The following is a 21,432-nucleotide window of genomic DNA, read 5'->3' as shown; positions in this document are numbered from 1 at the left end:
AGCCTCAGCAGCTGAGCACGTCCTTAAACCCAGCTGACGGCGAGGACTGACGACGCCGCTGACCAGAGCAGTTACGCGCTGCGAGAAAAGCGGCAGCAATCGCATGTCGACGTCGCGACCCCTCTCTGCCCTGAAATCTGGCAAACGCTAGACGATGAGCTCACTGGATACTGGCCTCAAGCCGGCCAGACGGAGATGGCGACCAGTGTCCCGTACCCGATCTTGCCAGGCGTACAGTACAGGTGCTGGAAAAAGCTTGCTGGCGCCGCCGCTTTCTTGGTGGTGTAGAACCACGCCCCCCCCCCCCCACAGCATCCTTCCCCCCCCCTCTCACAGCCCCCTCCCCCCCCCCCCCACCGCTGGCTGTCATCTGGAACGACTGGAACGACTCCTGTGTGGGCGACTGACCGTCCGCCGGCGACTTCTTCCCACAGATGTACGACTACTCGCTGGACCTTTGGTCGCTTGGCTGCATGTGGCCTCGATGATCTTCAGGAAGGAGCCGTTCTTCCACGGCCATGACAACTACGACCAGCTGGTGCGGATAGCTAAGGTGTTGGGCACCGAGGAGCTGTTCGAGTACTGGACAAGTACCAGATCGAGCTGGATCCACGCTTCAACGATATTCTCGGCAGGTGGGTGATCAGGGCGTAGTGAGCCGAGATGCTGCCCATTGGCACACCAAAATTTCGGTAAAGCTGGCGCAAACACGCCTGAGATATGTGCACAATTCGCCCCCTCCCCACCCCCCTCCCACACCTTCAAGTAAAAAAACACTCAGATATGGTGGATTTTCTACGATTTCGACTGGTTTCGAATGTGAGCACTGTGAGTCTCCGCTGCGTTGACTCCTTTCAGTGGATGGGGAGCACGTGTGGGCAAGAACCGCGCAGCACAACTGCGCGAACGCACGGAGTCTGTGCCCATTCGCCTCTCGTGCACGCAACAGCAGATCCCATGGGTGCGCCGCGCCCTGTTCCGTCCGTCACCATGTAGCGGCGCCCCAGATCAGTTGTCGAGGGCGGCTACACCAGCGATGCCCCCCGCCGCTAGGCACTCGCGCAAGCGCTGGGAGCGGTTCGTGCACGCCGACAACCAGCACCTGGTGTCGGCCGAGGCGCTCGACTTCCTCGACAAGCTGCTGCGCTACGACCACCAGGAGCGGCTGACGGCCCGCGAGGCCATGGAGCACCAGTACTTCTGTGAGTGGCGTCCGTCGCCCGGGGCGGGCGCACCTGTGCCCGGTCGCGGCACGGTGCTGTGGTGGCTCTGTTTGTCATCGGACCTTTTATGGGGGCGGCTGGGAAGCGCGAGGAGGGCCAGCACAGCTCATTGGCGATACGCCTTATGTAGAAAATGTGAAGGTTAAAGGCTTAAAGGCAGACCTTGTGATATGAAGGTCGCGTCTCTGTTGATCTGGCCAGGCCTGTGGCGTTCGTTATGGACTGGTTTACGAGGGGCTGACTCTTAGCCCGGAACGCCTGAACAGGTCAATCATTGACATTGCTTTCTACGAATGACTTCGCGTTGCGGCAGATCGACAACGAAAACTCGGACGACAAACATCGAATGCGCAGGCCGAGGCCCGCGTCCAAACTTGTCTGTCGTTTCTGCTCCCGGGAATGTGCGGTTAGATGGCGCTTCTTGCCAAACGTGGCGCCTTGTCTAGGCCTGCCACTCATCGGCGGTCGCTGCTGGCCGCCCGTGCCTGTCGTCTGAATGGCGCTGATCGCGGTGCTCTGTCAATATTGCGAGATTCGTCGGGCACATTTCCTGTATGCGGCATTCCTATCCAATCTCGGAAAAGTCCCGATTGGCTGTCTCGCGGTGAGCCACGTCATGCCGCCGCCGAGGACAATGTCCGCCGCTCTGAACTCTATCTCTGATAGATTGACACGTGACGGGCTCATGCCAGCGCCACAAACCGGTCTGGCGGCCGAGATTGTGGCGTGTTGGCACGCGGCATTCATACCTGCTTATTGAACACCCATTTTGAATGGCTGTTGGGAGCACGGCTAAATCGCCCCACCCGGCCGGCTGGTCTCTTGCGTCCACACACACAAACTCTCACGCCTTGCGCATCCAGCCGCCGGCTCCGTGGAATCGGCTGTCGCGTGCGCGGCTGAATCCCGCTTACTTGATTATTTATGGCGCATTATTGGAAGGGTTTCCTGCAATGCTGCGTTTAGCGACTATGAGTATTAATGAATGTATGAAAGTTGTTGCTCTTGTTGTGCATGGGGCCATATATTTCCGGAATATCTATTTGCGGGTTGGTGGTGTTTGGTGTGGGGCCAGGGTAGTCGTGTAAAGGAAGTGACTGCATTTTACCAAGTTTCGGTTTTCGCTACGGCCCTTTTATGATGCATCGGAGAGCCGCAGTAGTAGAGCCTTGCCGTTATTTTCAGCAGGCTGGTGAGGCCGTGAAAAGCGTATGAAGGATTCGTAGACTTCCCAGCTGTCACCAAGTAGATAAAGTGACGTTCTTGATGCAGACATTGTGACTATGACAACCGTTAACCAGGTCAGCTCTCCACGCCCGTCTCCCTCGCTCTGTCCTCCTCTCCCTTCTCTTTACTCCCGTCTCTCCCTCTCTGTTCCTCGCTCACCGTCTCTCCTCGCTCCGTCCCCCTCGCCCGTCTCCTCGCTTTGTCCTCCATGCTCGTCTCCTCACTCCCGTCTCCTCGCTCTGTTCTCCACTCCCGTCTCCTCCTTATGTCCTCCGTCCCCATATCATCGCTCTATCCTCCAATTCCGTCTCCTCACTGTCCGCCACGCCTTGTGTCCCCACTCAAGCTCCAAATCCCCCGCCGCCGTCGGGTTTCGAACCCGCGCCGCCCGTGGGGCTGACGCGCGCCTCGTCCCGGCAGACCCGATCGTGAAGGACTCGGCGCGCCAGCAGTCGATGTCGTCGTCGCCGACGTCACTGTCGGGCCGCAGCCGGTGGCGGCCTGCCCAGCTCGCCGGTCATGTTCGCCGGCCGCGCCGTCGCCGGCCGCTGCTGGCCAGTGAGCCGCGCTGGCCGCGTGTGTCGGCACCCGTTGTGGCCCTGCGTCGGGCCCGTGTGAGCCGGGGCCGCGCTGCGTGCGGCCCTGGCCGGCTGATGCCGCCACGCGGCTGCCCTCCGCCGCCGGAGCTGATGATGAGTCCGGCTCGGCGGCTGCCGCGACTCCGGCTCCGTGGAGAGCAGCCGGCCAACTGATCACGGCCGGGAAGGAGCTGTGGTGGTGTGGTAAGACGGCGGTCGCAACAGCTGCGAAACCTCCCGGCAGCGTCGAAGGGTGAGGCGAGACCCGGGACAGTTTGGTGCAACGTTAGCGACAGGTTCCTGTGAGGACTGGGTGCGGTGCGATCGGCCCCGCGACAAGGGGATAGATTACGGGACATCGTGGCGTAGAGGGAGAGGTTGGTAGCCATCACACACCATGGCGGGACGAGTTCGGGGCCTCTGCTGGGGCGCAGCGGGACGAGCCTGGCCTCTGCTGGGCACGGCCCAACGAGCCTGGGCTCTGCTGGGCACAGCGGGACAGGTCTCGGGGTGGCCCGGTACCGTGGAACAGCGCGTGCCGGGCGGCGATTGTGTTACGTGTGCTGACGCACCTCACCTGCCACTGTTTCTCGGGGGCATAGTGTTCGCACGGACCGGGCTCTCTTCAGCGCCGAGGTTCGTGCCGAGTTTTGAACGCGAGCGGGGTTACGTTCCGGCTGGTGTTGTGCTGCGTCGTGCGTGCGCATGCGTGCGGCGTTTTCACGTGCGTGAGAACTGTAGTCTGTTGTGAGCTGGCATGCGCGCCGGGGAGTTCTGAGTTGTGATGGAGGCGGTAGTCGGTCGGGTGTTCGGTTACGTGGAACCTGTGTCGATCGCCTTTGCAGAGGTGGCGAATGCCGCTGGCTTGCGCGTGTTGTGAAGTCTGGCGAGGGTCCGCGACCTGCCAGGACGGTGTGAAAGTCTGCCTGCTCATGAGCTACCGCGCCCTGGGCTCCGCGGGGTCCGGGCGGGTCGGCAGACCTCCGGTTGCATTGCTCCGTGTACTCATAACGAGAGTATTTAACATTCTCCATCAGTTGTGTTGATCGTGTCTCACTTGTGTCAGCTGCAGCTAATACAAGATGCAATGGACCTCGTGCGAGCGGCGTGTGCGGTTTGTCCGGTGAGACGAACTCTCCAAGGTTACAAGTGCTCCGAGCAGTTTAATGTTTAGACGCTGCGCCCCGCTTGTAGACATGAGTTGAGAGTGCGGATGGTTTACCCTCGTTTCTGGGTCAGCGGCCCGTAAGGGTCACGTGGAGGCCACCGTCGGATCACGGCGGGAAATTGTGAGGCTGTGTACTGCGGCAGCCATTAATACTGGTCACGCGCTTCTGGAATGCTGTTCACATGACGTGGGGTCAATGGTCGAAGTAACCGGCCGCTTACTTGCCAAGGGACTAAGGCATTCTGAATCGGAAAGAAGCTCTCGAGCCAGCTGTAATTCGCCCCGGGCGACTGATCAGATGTTGCGCGTACTAATTTCCATGCTTACAAGCATTCTGTTTCTCCAATTAAATGCAACGGTAACGCCGACTTCACCCGCATCCTGGACCGGGCAAGGTCGCATGGCTTCTACTGGACCGCTCGGGTAGAGTGGAGACGCCGGGCGCCGTTGGTCCGTTAGCTTCCCTGCGCCGGGTCTGGGCGCCACGTCAATTTGTTCTACGGCGAGTGCCGGCGCGGTTACGGCGGCGCGCTGCGACGTTGCCGGGGTGAGCTTGTGCCACTGTTGGGTTGGTACAGGTGCGTGAGGAGGGCATGTGGGCGTGTGCGTTTAATATTGTGATAGTCGTGTAAATACATTTGTAATTGTTGCTGAAGACAAGTGAGATCTTTAAAGCCACAAAATCTGTAGGTAGGCGCTAGTTTGTGCGTGGGGGCTGTGTCGCAAAAGGGCATTAGTGTACTAAACATTGATGTCAGCAGTTGTGTTAGAATGCTTGCATCAAGTTCAGCACTATTAGGTTGACCTGATTTTCTACAATGTTCTCAATACAATACATGGTTGTCATTAAGTAGCAATCAAGGTTTTGTGTGGAATGGCTGGTGTGCTCAGTGTTGGTGTAATGTAACATTCAGGGTGTTGTCATTGTAGGCTGCAACTCTAAATAATGAAAACTAGCATGAAACTTAGACAGTATTGGTATCAGTGTGCATGTTTAAGCTTCTAGCACATTTTTTCACCTCTATGATAGCAAGAAGGGCAATGAAGAGTGTTACTGCACCTGCCAATTGATCAGTTCTTTAGTGACATGTTATGTCCACAATATGTCAGCTACAAAACTGTCATGCTCTTCAATCATTGGCCCTTACTTTGGTATGTGGTATAGTGGGTTTGGCACTGGTCATGCCAACTTCGAGGTTTTGGCCCAAATGTTGTTAGATTGGCAGCTGTTCTGCTCTGTTCATATCTATTCTTGATGTATGCCACTGCTGGATCTAAAGGAGTGGGGAAACAGGTGGATATTACTGAAGGTATTAGAAAAATAAGTTGTCTGTTTTAGTGGCTCAGCTGGCTAGAGCACCTGCCTTCCAATGCATTTTTTAGAGCTCTGATTTCACAAATATGTCTTTTCCCAAAAAGTACAATTTGATTATTTTGTAGATTTATATAATAGCTGTTAGGTATTATCACATCTCTAGAGATGGTTTTGCTAGTATGTGCTGTATATAGGGATTCTGCCCTCCATCCTATTTTATAGCAATGCACAGTGTTAACCCCATTTGGTTTAAGGGCTACCTTGTTGACTGGTGGTAGGTGGTGAGAGGTCTCCCTCTTTGCCTTTTGCATGCCTTTTCATGCCCCCCCCCCCCCCACTCCCAACTGACCTGGTTTTTTTAATAAATTTATTCCAAATGGCTTGCATGGGTGACTTCGGGCTCAGAGTATCCGCTAAGCATAGCTTGTTGCGTGTACCCCGAACCCACCACCCAAGTCCCAAGTCATGCGGCCCAGTTCAACAGATAGTTTTGCCTCCGCCCTTTTGCCAGACAGGACTGTGGAGGTCATGGCCGGTTGCCAGCTAACCTTTCCATGTCAGTTGGGTCAAACAATGCGCCCACTCTGGGATTCGTACTCAGTGCCGCAGGATTAAGAGCCCAGCATCTTTCCCCTAGACCACGGAGGCAATTTTTTTTCTTCTTTTTTTATTCAGAATCTGGACAAATAATTTACCTGCCTATCCTCTCCATGGCCACTTGGTATCATAGCATGCCTCCAACACCCCAATTTCCTTATTCTGAGCATCCTGGCCAGCTAGCTAGCCCTAAAGTCTGGCAAGAAGTGACCTAGCTTGCTATATTAAGTCCCATTTCACTGCCAGCTCCCTCATGATGAATCTCAGTGACCAGGAAAGTAACCCCAAGACTGGGTTATTTTCCAAGACTGCATTTGCATCTGGAGCTCTCTGAGCAACCCACAGGCTCTTGGGAAAATATTGGTCCTATTAACAGAATGCACATCTATCTCTCAGCATGGCATCCATGCATTGGTGGCAGGCATGCTAGTGCCTTTGGATTTTAGGATCTCTGTCACACTCAGTGTTTTGGTACTGAGTTGTTTTCCTGGAGTTGCCTTCCCCTGGGCAGCACAGCCTCTGTTATCCAGCATTAGTTTATGCTCAAGCTAGTTGGGACCATGGTGTGACAAGCATATGAGCTCATGATAAATGTGTGGATGTGAACATAGGTAACTGTCTTTCAACAATCAATGTATTTTGTGTGTGAACAGCAATGCACAGTAGTAAATGATTCTTAAGAATCTGATTTGAACCAGACTCAACCTAACTCGACTTTGTTGTAGTCTGTTTCAGTCACCTGTCTAGTTTACCAGCCATGGCCATGGTTGGTGACCACCAGAGTTCTCGGCCTAATGTGGCCCTCATCTCAGGCATCACTGGACAGGTTTGTACCTTTCTGAAGGCTTGCCTGTTGTGTATGGCACAACAAAATTCTGCAATGTGAACAATTATGCTTGGCTTTCAGATGTCCCTGCTCATGAGCTCCACCACTCCTTCTGTTGTAATGACTGTGGATAAGCCTCTGAATGAGAGCATTAGTTATTTGCTATTTAAACCTTTTTTCATCTCTTGCCAGGATGGATTGTTGAGCACCATTGCGCCCCATATATCAGGTATCATCTCCCAGTGTTGATGGAATAAACCCACAGAAGACCTCCAGATGAACACTTTCCCACTGGTAGATCTGTATCTTGACATGCAGTGAATGATGGCAGATTCGGCATCATTCAGACGCTGATATCGGCGCACATTGACCTGTGCAGGATGGATCGTACCTGGCCGAGCTTCTGCTCTCGAAGGGCTACGAGGTGCACGGCATCATCCGACGCTCCAGCTCCTTCAACACGTCGCGCATTCCGCCACTTGTACGAGGACCCCCGCTCGCGTTCAAAACAGGGCAAGGACTTTCAGCTGCATTATGGCGACCTCACTGACTCCACCTGTCTGGTGAAGCTCATACACAAGATCAAGCCCTGTGAGGTGTACAACCTGGGAGCCCAGAGCCATGTCAAGGTGAGGACGAGTACGGCAGCAAACCCGGGTGTAACGTCACGCTTCCCAGAGTGTTTTCAATAAGCAGGTTTATAGGTACCTTTTGAGGCAGCTGTCATTGATCGCACTGAGAATAATTTGTGCTTGTGAGAACTACATGAAGGCCTATTGACTGAGAGAGGGCGATAGCGCGCGCGCGCGCGCGGGAGAGAGAGAGAGAGAGAGAGAGAGAGAGAGAGAGAGAGAGAGAGAGAGAGAGAGAGAGAGAGAGAGAGAGAGAGAGAGAGAGAGAGAGAGAGAGAGAGAGAGAGAGAGAGAGAGAGAGAGAGAGAGAGAGAGAGAGAGAGAGATAGAGAGAGAGAGAGAGAGAGAGAGGAGAGAGAGCAGAGAGAGAGAGAGAGAGAGAGAGAGAGGAGAGAGAGAGAGAGAGAGAGAGAGAGAGAGAGAGAGATAGAGAGAGGAGAGAGAGAGAGGAAGAGACGAGAGAGAGAGAGAGAGAGAGAGAAGGAGAGAGAGATAGAGAGAGAAGAGATAGAGAGGAGAGAGAGAGAGAGAAGAGAGAGAGTAGAGAGAGAGAGAGAGAGAGAGAGAGAGAGAGAGAGGAGAGAGAGAGAGAGAGAGAGAGAGAGAGAGAGAGAGAGAGAGAGAGAGAGTGTTACAGCACCAGTTGTTTTGTGTCTGGTGTACCACCCAGGTTGATGTGGGCTTATCTGGCCCAATTCTCCATCAGCTACACTAATCAGAATACCTGACTGGGCCCGGCCGGCAGGTGTCGTTCGACCTGTCTGAGTACACGGCCGAGGTGGACGCGCTGGGCGTGGTCCGGCTGCTGGACGCCGTGCGCTCGTGCGGCATGGACAAGTCGGTGCGCTTCTACCAGGCGTCCACCTCCGAGCTGTACGGCAAGGTGGTGGAGACGCCGCAGACCGAGACCACGCCGTTCTATCCGCAATCGCCGTACGGTGAGCACGCCGGCCCGCCAATAGGACAGGAGGGGACAGCACAGCACAGCACATGTCCTGTGTGCCACCCGACCCAACCCGACCCGACTTGACTCGACCCGACCCGACCTGACCCGACCCGACCTGACCCGACATGGCCTGACCAGATCAGATCAGATCCGACCTGACCTGACCTGACCTGACCTGACCTGGCCTGGCCTGGCCTGGCCTGGCCTGGCCTGGCCTGGCCTGGCCCGACCCGACCCGACGGGAGATGGAATGAGACGAGACCGGGGCGGGACGCGAAATGTCAAGGGAACTGGAGATGGGACGGGGAGATCACTCAGTTTGCGCGGCTCCACACAACATGAGTTACAATAATAATGACACCTGCCTAGTCACAGCATAGCATAGCATAGCGGCGATCGGACTGCACGCTGGCTTCACGCAGGCGTAGGCTGTACTCGCGCCCCGAGCCGCACCGGCCGGAGGCTGACGGCTGACGTGTGCGCTCGGATGCGTCCGCGATTCAGGCTTCAGGCGGTATTTCCGAGAGCCGTCGCGAGGTCGTGGTGGGTGGGCAGGTGGCGGCTGCTCGCTCCGCCGTTATCAAAAGTGCAAACAGTTTTCCTGCGCGGAACGGCCGATAGGCCGCTATTGTCCCGCTCTGGGCGGCAAACCGCCGGGAGCGGGACGGTCCGGGTGTGTGCAGGGTTGTGAGTGGCTCACACCACTGGCTCGGCTCAGCGTGCAGGGGTGTCGCACATATGCTTTCGGTGCGGATATCAGGACTCCGCCTGGGCCGTTCAGCGGCGTGGGCGCCCTCCCCTCCTGCCGCCCCTCTTCACCCACCCACGGATGGAATGTGAGAGCACAGGTGCGCCTGCTGCCGCGGACCACTCTCCCGACAGCTGGACGGACGTGCACGGCTGTTGAGCGCGCTGGCCAGACAGAGGGCCGGGCGGCAGTGACAGAGCTATGCAGCTGTGTGGCTCACATGGCAGGCACGCGTTGCTGCAACGGCGCGGGGACCGACCGAGGGACCGTCAGTAGGGGGGCGGGGCAGACTGTTGAGGAGATGCGCTCATGCCGTGGCTGGTGTCCACTTCCCGTCCGACCGATTCCGGCGATGGGCGGCAGCGGCGGATTCGGTGCTGGCCGCGGCGGTTGAGCCGATTCTGCCGTCCCACAGGCTGCGCCAAGCTGTACGCCTTCTGGATCTGCAAGGTGTACCGCGAGGCGTACAACATGCACATCTCCAACGGGATCCTGTTCAACCACGAGTCTCCGCGCCGAGGTGGGCATGGGTGCTGACCTCTCACGTTGCCGGCGCCCGCGCTGAGGCCGACGCTGGCAGGGATTTGTTGGTTGGATCGGTTCAGGTCCCGTCATATCCGCGTGTGAAATTGGATGCGGCCGCATTCTGGGGAGACACGTTGAACGGCATGCGAATTGATTCGCATTGTATGTTGGTATGGCCCATCTGGTGTATGTATGCATAGAATGCATTGCAGTGAATCGCACTGACCTCGCAGCGCACGGGTGCAGCATTCCGACCAGTGCTGCCATGCCGCGAGCGACCTCAGAACCTGTGCTTGCGTTTGCTCGCCGCCAGGCGAGACGTTCGTGACGCGCAAGATCACCCGCTGCGTGGCCAAGATCAAGCTCGACCAGATGGAGGCGTTTGAGCTGGGTAACCTGGATGCCAAGCGAGACTGGGGCCACGCCAAGGACTACGTGGAGGTGGGACTGGCGTACGGATGTGTGGCGCACAAACTGTGGGGCATGGCTCATGTTCTTATGGAGTCAGACTACGCGAATTAAATATGCAGTTTTTCTTCACTATTTTAGGTCTACATCATACAGGTTTGTTAATCCCCTGCTTAATTTCCCCTGGTAGGTTCCTTGTCAATGTAATTCCCTATGTGCTGTGTCATTCTTTTCCACATGCTGATTGGTGTCCTCCGCGGCTGCTGTATGCGTGCCGTTTGACGGGATGGTCTGTTGCAGGCCATGTGGAAGATGATGCAGCTGGATAGTCCGCAGGACCTGGTCATCTCCACCGGGGAGGTGCACAGCGTGCGCGAGTTTGTGGAGGCGGCGTTCGCCGAGGTGGGTCTATCCACCGGCCTTTACCACTTCTCTGAAGGGGAACAGCAGGCTACACGCTCTGAAAATCACACACGAAAGCGCGTGGGCCACGCACTACTTGCTTTCAAATGCTCTTAGCTTTCATTCATTGTCTAAAAATCAAAGGTGTGATAAGACTGACTTCTCATTTCATACACTCAGGCCCGCGATGTGATTTTAAAACATTGAGGTCTACCTACTGGCCTGGTGCTTTGCCCCTCCCTCCTCTCCTTCCCCCCCCCTCCCCCCCCCCCCCCCCCAGATTGTCATTGGGGCATTACCATAACCTCCCTCCACACTTACAAATCTGTGTTGGGCCCGAATCCCGCCACCGGCGCGGGACCTCCAGCTGCACCGCGCGCTCTCCGAGCCCGGCCGCCGGCGCCCCTCCGTGACCTGTGGCGTCACCTGGCCAGATCGATCGCGCCATCGTGTGGGAGGGCTCCGGCGAGAGCGAGGTCGGCAAGGAGGCCGACACGGGCATTGTGCGCGTCCGCGTCAACCCCAAGTTCTACCGGCCGGCCGAGGTGGAGTTCCTGCAGGGCGACTGCTCCAAGGCCAAGTCCCTGTTTGAGTGGAAGCCGCAGTATGACTTCAAGGTGAGACTTGGTGAGGTCGAGGTGGGGCGAGGCAGCACGACTTCAAGGTGAGACTTGGTGAGGTCGAGGTGGGGCGAGGCAGCACGACTTCAAGGTGAGACTTGGTGAGGTCGAGGTGGGGCGAGGCAGCACGACTTCAAGGTGAGACTTGGTGAGGTCGAGGTGGGGCGAGGCAGCACGACTTCAAGGTGAGACTTGGTGAGGTCGAGGTGGGGCGAGGCAGCACGACTTCAAGGTGAGACTTGGTGAGGTCGAGGTGGGGCGAGGCAGCACGACTTCAAGGTGAGACTTGGTGAGGTCGAGGTGGGGCGAGGCAGCACGACTTCAAGGTGAGACTTGGTGAGGTCGAAGTGGGGCGAGGCAGCACGACTTCAAGGTGAGACTTGGTGAGGTCGAGGTGGGGCGAGGCAGCACGACTTCAAGGTGAGACTTGGTGAGGTCGAGGTGGGGCGAGGCAGCACGACTTCAAGGTGAGACTTGGTGAGGTCAGGGTGAGGCGAGGCAGCACGACTTCAAGGTGAGACTTGGTGAGGTCAGTGTGAGGCGAGGCAGCACGACTTCAAGGTGAGACTTGGTGAGGTCGAAGTGGGGCGAGGCAGCACGACTTCAAGGTGAGACTTGGTGAGGTCGAGGTGGGGCGAGGCAGCACGACTTCAAGGTGAGACTTGGTGAGGTCAGGGTGAGGCGAGGCAGCACGACTTCAAGGTGAGACTTGGTGAGGTCAGGGTGAGGCGAGGCAGCAAGACTGCAAAGCCACAGAGTGGACGCTTTGGTCCGGGGAGACTTAGAGGCTTGTGCCGACACCTGCCCCCGATCATTTGAGACCATGTGCTCACATGAAGGTGTGTATTGTCAGTTTTGTGCACAGATACTGATCGCGTACATACCTGTGGGGTTGGCGCCCTTCGCCCTTATTTGACTGAGGGTATATCCGGTTTGTCTTACTGGTAGGCGTGTGCACTGCATTTCGGTTTCCAGCGTCGTGTTGGGCCTCTGGGTTAGACCTACGACCATCCCCAACCCCTATATTCATCCATGTCCCCTGTAATCATTCCCATCCTTATAGTTATCCCCGTCCCCTATCCTTATCCAAATCATCCCATCACCTACAATCATCTGTCACCTATAATTATCCCCATCTCATATAATCATTCCCATCCCTTATTATCATCACCATCCCCTATGATCATCCTCATTCGCTATCATCATATCCATGGGGATGGTTATCCCTATTTATGGCTCCATGACATCCTCTGTAGCAATGGCCGTCCTTGACCATTCTCGTCAGGATGGCTGTTTCTTGTTTTACTGTGGGGGTCGTGGTGCTTATCAGGATGTCCGTCCTTGTTTCGTTTTTTGGTTGCTTTTTCTGTCTGTTAAGTCCGATCCTTTTGAGTGGATGGATTTCTGGAAGCAGAGCTCATATCAACCAGTGCTTCTTGTGTAAACCCTGACCTGTACCACCCGATCATGAAATTCAGGTTCAGCAGCACAATTTTATGACCGACGCTTAGCTATCGCAACGCACGGTGCGGTCCGCCCTGCCGTCCGGCCTCGTTGACCTTCAGCGGCTGCTGCCACCAGCCGGAGGCCCTCCCAGCTGGGGGCTGGGTCGGGATGTTTTTCACGTGTCCCCTGCCATCTGGATGCACTGTGGCGCCCCATCGTGTTGTGTATTCAGGCGGGAGTCTCCGGGCTTGTCGCTGGTCGGGGGTCGTGTTGGAAGTCGTCGTGGCACTCCTGCGTGTCCGCTGTGCTCGTCCGTGCTGGCCCGTGTTGACCTTTTTAACCTGTGGGGACCCGTTCTGACACTTACTAGCTCGTGCTGCTCCATGTAGACCTATGTTAACCCGTTTTGATCCTTGCTGACCCGTGTTGACATGTGTTAACCCGCGCTGACCCTTGTTTACCCTTCTTGGCCCTTTTAACTTGTGCCGACCCGTGTTGACCTATGTTAACCCATGCTGACCCTTGCTGACCTGTGCTGCTCCGTGTTAGTTCGTGCTGACCCGTGCTGTCCCATTTGAACCCGTGATTAACCGTGCTGACCCATTTCAGCCGTGCTGACTCGTGCTGACCCGTGGCGCCTGTGCCTTCCAGAGCCTGGTCAAGGACATGGTGCAGTCTGACATCGAGCTGTTCCGCAACAACCCAAATGCGTAGTAGCTGTCGGACTCGGCCAGCGGCGGCCGTCCCGGTGGAGACCAGCCGCCACTGCCGGACGGGTCACGGGTCACGCGGGGATTTGGGGAAAGGGGAGGGGCATGGCCTGCTGGTGTCCAGCACTACTGGCACGCACGTGTGCCAATGGCCCCGGCTCAGTATTTCAACGTCCGTGGACGTCTCGGCAGCTGCTGATTGGGCATTGGGTGAAGCAGGTTTTCTGGCGCGATTCTGACGCCCCCTTGGGGTTACTTTCGCTCCCAGCGCGAAGCTGCCACGCTGTTTCGTTTTCAGACATTAAGTATTATCTGCATGTCAAGACTGTGTCGGGTATGAATCCTCTGAAGTCATAGCCCCACCGCGGATGAGAACGGCCGGTGGTCACATTGGTGGTATGCACCTCGGTGTTTTCTGGAACTCTGTCACAGTTCGGGGATCATGTAAACGGATGCATTGACGAGGCCATGTAGTGGTCGACGCCCTCATGTTGCGTTGTTTAATTTGCTTCTGAAAGTAAGCTGTCCCTGTCCCTGGGCTCTAGGGTCGTGCGTCGTGGATTATCTTTCAATCACTTGGATCCCCAAACACGGTTAACTTGTATGTGTCTCGCACACAAACGTGAGCATTCAGTTGCAGTCATGATGTCGCTTTGTTGCGGACCGGGCTTGCCCTGCTATAGCTTCTGGGGAATATTTAGTGATTAATTTGTTCAGGTTGCTGAAAACATGATAATTTGATTGGTTTCTACCTGCAATCAGCGTCAGTATCTCGGCATGTTTTTCATGGCTTGGAGGTACTAAATTTATGGAAACGTGCGGATTTGTACTTGTGGGTCCTCTTGTTGATTTAGTGGGCGTATCACTGTTCATCACGTGAACCTTTGTTACTCATTGGAATGAATCTGCTGGTGCGCGTTTTCGTACTGCGGTACCAGGAGCTTTTGTCCCAAGCTTACCTTTCGGAAGATATTAGTTGTTATTGTTGCACAAGTTTTTTGAAGAGTCGTTTTCACGTTTTTGTTGTTCTTCAGCACTGTATATGCTCGCATTGATATGGTTTCGCCGCTCGTAATGCATTGGTAATCCACTTAGGCCGTGGCAACGGAAAGTGAACATCAGGAGAATATGGGGTCATGCGCAGGGAAGGAAAGCAGGGATGCCTTTGCGCGTTAGGTACCGCATTTGCATATGTGGCAATGTTTAAAGTACATCTGCGGCCGACTCATCCTTGCAAGTGCCTTAAACGGTCTTTTCTAAATGGAACATATGTGTTGTATGTAGCTCATCGGCTCCGTGTTTCTGTGTTTTCCTTGTTTGTTTTTTAAGACGGCCGCGATGTTATGTGAGTGCATACATTCCGAGCTTCTTCCAATAAATTTATAGCCGCGTTGTGGTTCCGTTTTCATCAGACAACGAATGGGCTGCACGAGTTAGAGTAGCGATGCAAGCGCTCATCTTTGGCTTCACGGCCATGATGAACACTGACGTTCTTCCGGCTTCGTTTGGCCCCGCCACCTTCTATTTTTTAAGAATGTTTGCCATACCAATGTTGGATATCGTCAATCAGATGGCCTATACTGGCCCCTCAGTGTTGCGGTTGTGGGCCCGCGCTTGAATCACGAGACCGGCCCGATTTTTGTTTTTTAATTGGATTTAAGAAGATATGGGGGCCCGGCGAACGTAGATTGTAGATCGCAATGGGGTCAGAATTTGCATTTACATGGCCAGCCCATGTTTATTTGGAGATATTTAACCCTAGGTCAGAATCGATCAGTGAAAGAAAAAATGGTGCAGCATGGTTTTGAGCATGGACGATCACAAGACGCCCTCGTCGCGGTCCCCTTAGGTCGCACGGCGTTGACTGCGATTACCGCGAGGGGGTGGTCAATGTGCGATCGAAAATAAAGACGCATCTAAAAGAAGTACTTTTGAACAATTTAAGACATCGATTTACCAGTTAAGAAGACGGTCCCGTCGTCAGCTTCATCTGTGCGCCTTGTAGTCTGATGATGGAACGGATTAGCATTTGTAGTACCGCGAGTTAGTGCTGGAAGCTGACGGGACTATGGAGTTCAAGATGTATATATATATATATATATATATATATATATATATATATATATATATATATATAATTAAACCGTATATATATATATATAACAGCCTCAGAATTATTAATGTTAAACATACGTACTAGGGTAATCCCTGGACGGTATGTCTGACTTTGAAAGATTAGGAAACACTTTTACGACGGTCGTTCCCGCGTGCATTGCGCCGGACGCCTGGTTTTATCTCCGCAGCGGCTAAAGCCGTTCGACACGTTACGGACAGCGCAGCCCCAGTCGTAGCTGCTCTTGTTCCTAAGATTGTGCGCGCGCGGGCTCAAAACCGTTTGAGGCAATATATATATATATATATATATATATATATATATATATATATATATATATATATATGCCGTGCGGCCGTAACCGTCGATCGGGTAAGAAGACAGCCTCAGAATTATTAATGTTAAACATACGTACTAGGGTAATCCCTGGACGGTATGTCTGACTTTGAAAGATTAGGAAACACTTTTACGACGGTCGTTCCCGCGTGCATTGCGCCGGACGCCTGGTTTTATCTCCGCAGCGGCTAAAGCCGTTCGACACGTTACGGACAGCGCAGCCCCAGTCGTAGCTGCTCTTGTTCCTAAGATTGTGCGCGCGCGGGCTCAAAACCGTTTGAGGCAATTGTAGTGGTGGACCATGTGTAGCAACAGATCACGCCCCAGGACAGTGTTAACGTAGGGAAACGGTCACGGCTCAGGGGTGATGCGTTAGCCCGTGGACGCGGTGGGGTGGGACGCGGTGGCGCCGGCGAGTCGCGCGCCGATCAAGTTGCGGGTGGGCTCGAAAGGAGTATAAGAGGTGTTACTCGGGGCGCGTAAGAAGAGTCTCTCTGTCGGCGTTGCGTGTGGCAGTTTGCTGTTGTGCGTGGGTTGGTCCAGCCGCGATGTGACCCCGAATACAGCAATTTGTCTGAAGTCGATTCTGCAAGGCGATAAACGCTTTCAGGCGGGCATGGGTAGACATTTTGTTTATTTATTTTTGGCTTCACTTTGATCCATGCTATCGAACGTTTATCAGAACTTAAGCTTTTTCTGGGTAGGGCAGGGAGCTCCGTGGGTAGAGTACTAGGGGATACCTTACCACCGTTTCCGGCCAATGGCTGGAGAGAAATTCCGTCCCAGCACGGGATGTCTGCCGGCTGGCATTCTGGCAGCATAGGAGTGGGGTTCCTCGATCGATCCGGAGGCCCTTAGAGGGACACACCGTACATGTATCCCCTTCCCAGCGCGGGAAGCCCTGTGACAGAGGTGATGCACCACAGATCGACCCAGGAGCCTTAACTGACGCAACAAGATCTCTCATCGCCGCCGGTGGTTCAATGATCGGCACAGAGACTTCTGTGTCGCTTAACAGCCCTCGGCTGAACTGTGGTGGAGCCCCCCCCCCCCCCCCTCCCCTCCCCCCCCCCCCCGTTCGTCGTCGCGTGGGCCCTGACAAACGCGATGTCTTTCCATTACCTCATTGTGAACTCTCATAGTTCAAGTTATCATACCCCCTTCATTGTCAGAGGGCCCCAACAAACGTAAGAGACCCTCTAGCATTGGGGGGCCCCGGCCCTGTCCCTGTCCAGCGAAGGTTCCGCTGGCCAACCTGGGACCCCTTGCCGACACAGACGTCTTCTTGTTGGACACTGTGCGCAGTAGCGCAGACAGGGGAGTACAGGGGCACGTGCCCCCTCCCCTTAGGTTCTGAGGGGTCCGAAGGGCCCATCAGGACCCATGATTAAAGGTCCAATTTGGGGATCCGAAGGGCCCGAAAGGCCGATCGGAGGTTGCATTGAGGGGCACAGTTCACAAGTCCGGGAACTTCAATGCCACCCAGGGTGACCTGCGCGTTGATCAGGGGCCCCCTGAGTCAACAAGGGCTAGTTAATGTCGGTCAGACACCACCGATTACGCACGGTCGGCTCTGTATTGGCCCATTGATTTACATAGTTTGGGTCCCAGCATCTGTCAAGGGCACCACGGCGCCTAGCATGGGGCCTTGTGTTGGCAAGGGGCCCAAGTCTGCCAGAGACAGTGTTCGAGGAGGTCCGAGGAGCCTGGATGGCACACCCGGTGCGACGATCAAGGGCCCGATTAGGGCTTAAGAGCACGAAGTGCTGGTCAGGTTATATTCAGGGACTCCAGCCTACATGCACGGCCCCCAAATGACAACCAAAGGGCCCTTTCCTCCAATCGAGGACTTTTGATTCGATTTGGGACTATATGTCGGTCAGGCACCACCAGTACCGCACAGTCAGCTCCGTGCCGATATGAGCCTGGAAGCTCACTTCCCAAGGTGGGCAAAGGTGCTCTTGCACCGTCTGAGGACCCCCTGAGACAATGCGGGTGCCTCGGGCGGCCAGAGACCACGAGCACCGAACAGTTGGCTCCTCGTCACTCTGAACCCCAGCGGTCCATTTCCCAGGCAGGAGCAAGACCGGGGGCCACGGCTTGCACTGGTTTGGGTCCCTGAAACAATGGTTGGGGTCCTGCGTCGGTCAGGAGCCCATAGTGCCTAACAGGGGGTCATGTGTCGGCTAGTGGCCCTGAGTTGGTCGCAGGCTTTGTTTGAGGATCACCAACAACGAACGGTCGGTTCCATGTCGGTCTGAGTTCTTGGAGCGCATTTACCAGGCAGGGCAAGGCCGGGCCTGCGATTTTAATTGGTCGGGGCTTCTGCAACAATGTGAGGCTCCTATATCGGTCAGGGGCCCAGTGCCTAACAGGGTGTTCTGTGTGTCAACAATGGGCCTGGAGTCGGTCAGGGGAACATTTGCACAACAGGGGCGGGGACGGGACCCCGAATTACAGAAAACCTCTAACGTTGGTCGGGCCCTCTGACAATGAAAGGAAATTTAACTTGCGATGAGTGTTCAAACTGAGATAATGCATGGGTCCTGTATCAGTCAGGCCTCCCAGTACGCAGCGGTGGGCCCTCCCGCCCTATTCCAGCATGGGCACGTTAAGCGGAACTGGAGTCTCTGCGCCAATTTTTGAACTACTTGCGGTGATCAGGGATGTTGTTACATCAATGAGGGTTTCTTTGTTGATCCCGAGCCAACTGCGCAGGTCAGAGGGCCTTTTCGCGTCAGGAAGGGACCAATACCAGTGTGATATGATGTGTCCCTCTACAGGTCTCCGGATCGACCAGGGGATCCCGCCCGTGTTGCTAGAATGTTAGCAGGAAAACATCCCGCGGTGGAAAATAAATATTTTCTTAAGCTCCCGACCTGGAAAAAAAATGCGCCCCTCAGTGTTCTATTCATGAGACCCCCTGCCCGGAAATAAATAAAGGGCCTCACGAGCGTTGAAAAGAATGGGTCGAAATGAGTTTGAAACTGAACAAGGCCAACATTTGACTAGTGAAACAAATTACATCAAAAGATTCGAGCCTGCGCGCCCGCAATCTTGGGCGTTTCCGTAAATCGAACGGCGCTGGCCACTGCAAGTAACAAAACGCGCCCTGCGCGAAAAGGACCGTCGTAAAATAATGGTTCTGATCGTATTTCAAAATTAATTCTCACCTTTCGAATATAAGACTGGGCGATTATTTTCTTGTTTCGTTACAACTTTGAGGCTGTCCTCTCGACAGATGAACGGTTACAGCAACACGAAACAAAGAGCTTCCACCTTAACCGTTTAAGCTGACCACCAGGTCCCAACCAGCACCAGTTCGCGGTGCTGTGAGTGCCAATCCGTTCTTAACATCAATCTAAAGATCGCACTGGTGAAACATGTGCCCGGACTACCCTTTAAATGAATGTTTTGATGCTCTAAAGCTTTAAAAGGTACTTATTCCAGGTGTGTCATCATTTTCGTCCATCTGTCAGCCATGACTTGATATCAGCCACGAGACGGCGCTGCGCGACTTACGGCGACTGCAACGCCTGGTGCGAGTTTGCTTACTAAGATTTGCGAGCGCACGTGTTCAAAACTACGTGCCTTATTTTTGCGCTACAAACCGATTCTGACTGAATGCTGCATTTCCAGGAAAGCATGGGTTGGCGTATTGAATGCAAAACGCTGACCTATTTTGGACCTACAATCTACAATCTACATTCTACAATCTACATTCGCGGGCTCCCTAATGTCTCTGTAGGACCCAGATAAACATTATGGCGAGGCCTCTGAATTCTGTGGAATTAGAAAGAGCCTACTGGACCATTGTTAGATGGAGAGCGCCGGTGATTTATATCATGGAATCGTTTAGCGCATGATTACTTCAGTTTATTCTCCATTAAATTTAGCCAGAATGTATCTCTCGGTTGCCTCTGGCTTCTGCTCGAGTTATACAAGGAAAAATTTAAAAAATAACGAAAAGCATGCCCTTACTAACAAGCGGGCGTATTTGGCGATGTTTTGGCGGGGCCTTTTCACCATCAAGGGGCCCTTTGTCAATCCTGTGCCCTCTTTGCCAAGGCTCTGGCTTCGCGACTAACTGTGCGCCCCCGATCATCGCAGAGGCCCCTTAATGTTTCAGGGGCCTCGACCGATACAAAGCGCGTGCTCCGGCCTCGTTTCTGCTTTGGAAGTGGATCCCCAGAGCTCAGACCAACACGAAGCTGACTGTTCGATGTTGGTGGTCTTTGGCCGAAAAAGGGACCCGCATTGTCCAACAGGTAGCTGATCGGCGTAAAAGGTACTCTGACTACGACTTAAGATCACGGCCCTACGGGCGGAGACCCTTAATGTGACCTACAGTCAGCCCTTCAGACCGTTTAGCCTTCAAGTGGATCCTCGATCTTTGGTCCCGAGGCGCCCTTCGGGCCCCTTTAGGCCCCTCGAATACGGCCCCGACCGACTCGGGGTCACTTGCTGACACAGGACCACCTGTTCGGCACTGTGGGCACATAGCCGACATAGGGGCCCATCACTGACTTGGGGAACCCTATCTATGCAAATCGTGAGCCCCGGCCCTATCGCTGCTTGGGAAACAGGCCATCAGGCTCAGGTCGACACTGAACCAGGTGGTGCCTCACCAGCGTAGAGGCGACACTGACCTGTGTGTTCGGTTTTGGTGGTGCCCCACCGACATAGAGGCCTCCAATCGGTGTAAAGGCTCCTGATATTTGAGTGCCCGGCCCTGCGGGCTGGGTCTCCTAATAATACCTCTAGTCGCCCCTTTGGGCCCTTGGGGCTCTCAAATCAGACCCCTAATTATCGGCCTTGCGAGGCCTTTTGGGCCTTCGAAACCTAAGGGGGAGGGGCACGCGCCCCCTGTGCCTCTCCCTGCCTGCGCCACTGTATGCAGGTCAACCGCACAATACAGTTGCTGGTATGCGACTTTTGGTCTGTATCATGGGACGAATCGATTGTTGACAAGAATTGTCACGTTTGCTACTGAAATCAGTTTTACTTAGGTGTTGATTCACTTTTTCTGCGCGGTGGTATTCGAATATATGTGATATTAAACTCTGGTGCAGGGGCATAGTTTGCAAAATGAACTGGGGTCGTTGGAGGCTGGGCAGTGAAAAGATGCAGCCTCCCCATGACACACCAACAAACAGGCTTCTTCTAAGATTTTGTCCAATTTCTTCTCATAATTGGGGGGAGCTGGCGCTCAAGTTAGGGGGGGGGGGGGCTGAATCCCTCCTCAACAGAATAGGAAACTCGTCTCCAGCCCTGTACTGCTGGTTATGGTTCATGCCGGCAATGCATATTTCGTGGTAAGGACCCCAGCATTTTTCCAACCTTTGGCGAGTACTTGGTCTACTTTTTGACGTATCTAGGCTAATATTTGCGCGCACTGCCTTAAGTAATGCGCTTGAATTAACTGATATCCACTAATTACTAGTCTCGAATCATTTAAAGACAAAAATAAAATGAATTATTTGCTCATATGACTTATAGTAAAATAAGAAAAAAAGAAAACAATTTTACTGGATTATTCTTCGGCTAAATGTGCATATGCCTGGCATCGGCAAGCACAAGCGTCTGGCAAGTGCGAGATGCTCTGAGGAATG

The 21,432-nt window shown here is 54.3% G+C and overlaps 1 protein-coding gene and 1 pseudogene across 1 annotated transcript; both read left to right on the top strand.

Moving 5' to 3' along the window:
- Positions 1-434: 434 nt before the first annotated feature.
- On the top strand, positions 435-2,929 carry LOC119105262 (casein kinase II subunit alpha-like; annotated as a pseudogene).
- A 3,909-nt stretch (positions 2,930-6,838) lies between these two features.
- LOC119105959 (GDP-mannose 4,6 dehydratase-like) lies at positions 6,839-14,765 on the top strand. Its single transcript, XM_037229543.1, is given in 9 exon segments — positions 6,839-6,934; positions 7,314-7,409; positions 7,411-7,563; positions 8,312-8,504; positions 9,676-9,780; positions 10,099-10,226; positions 10,494-10,595; positions 11,030-11,212; positions 13,313-14,765. Coding segments are annotated over 9 exon segments (1,092 nt in total). The 5' UTR covers positions 6,839-6,865; the 3' UTR covers positions 13,376-14,765.
- Positions 14,766-21,432: the final 6,667 nt, after the last annotated feature.

Source organism: Pollicipes pollicipes, unplaced genomic scaffold (assembly GCF_011947565.3).
Source record: "Pollicipes pollicipes isolate AB1234 unplaced genomic scaffold, Ppol_2.1 Scaffold_6138;HRSCAF=7277_pilon_pilon_pilon, whole genome shotgun sequence".
In the NCBI taxonomy this organism is placed as follows: Eukaryota; Metazoa; Arthropoda; class Thecostraca; order Pollicipedomorpha; family Pollicipedidae; genus Pollicipes; species Pollicipes pollicipes.
The sequence above is the reverse complement of the archived record's forward strand: the minus strand, read 5'-3'. Positions and strand labels throughout refer to the sequence as shown.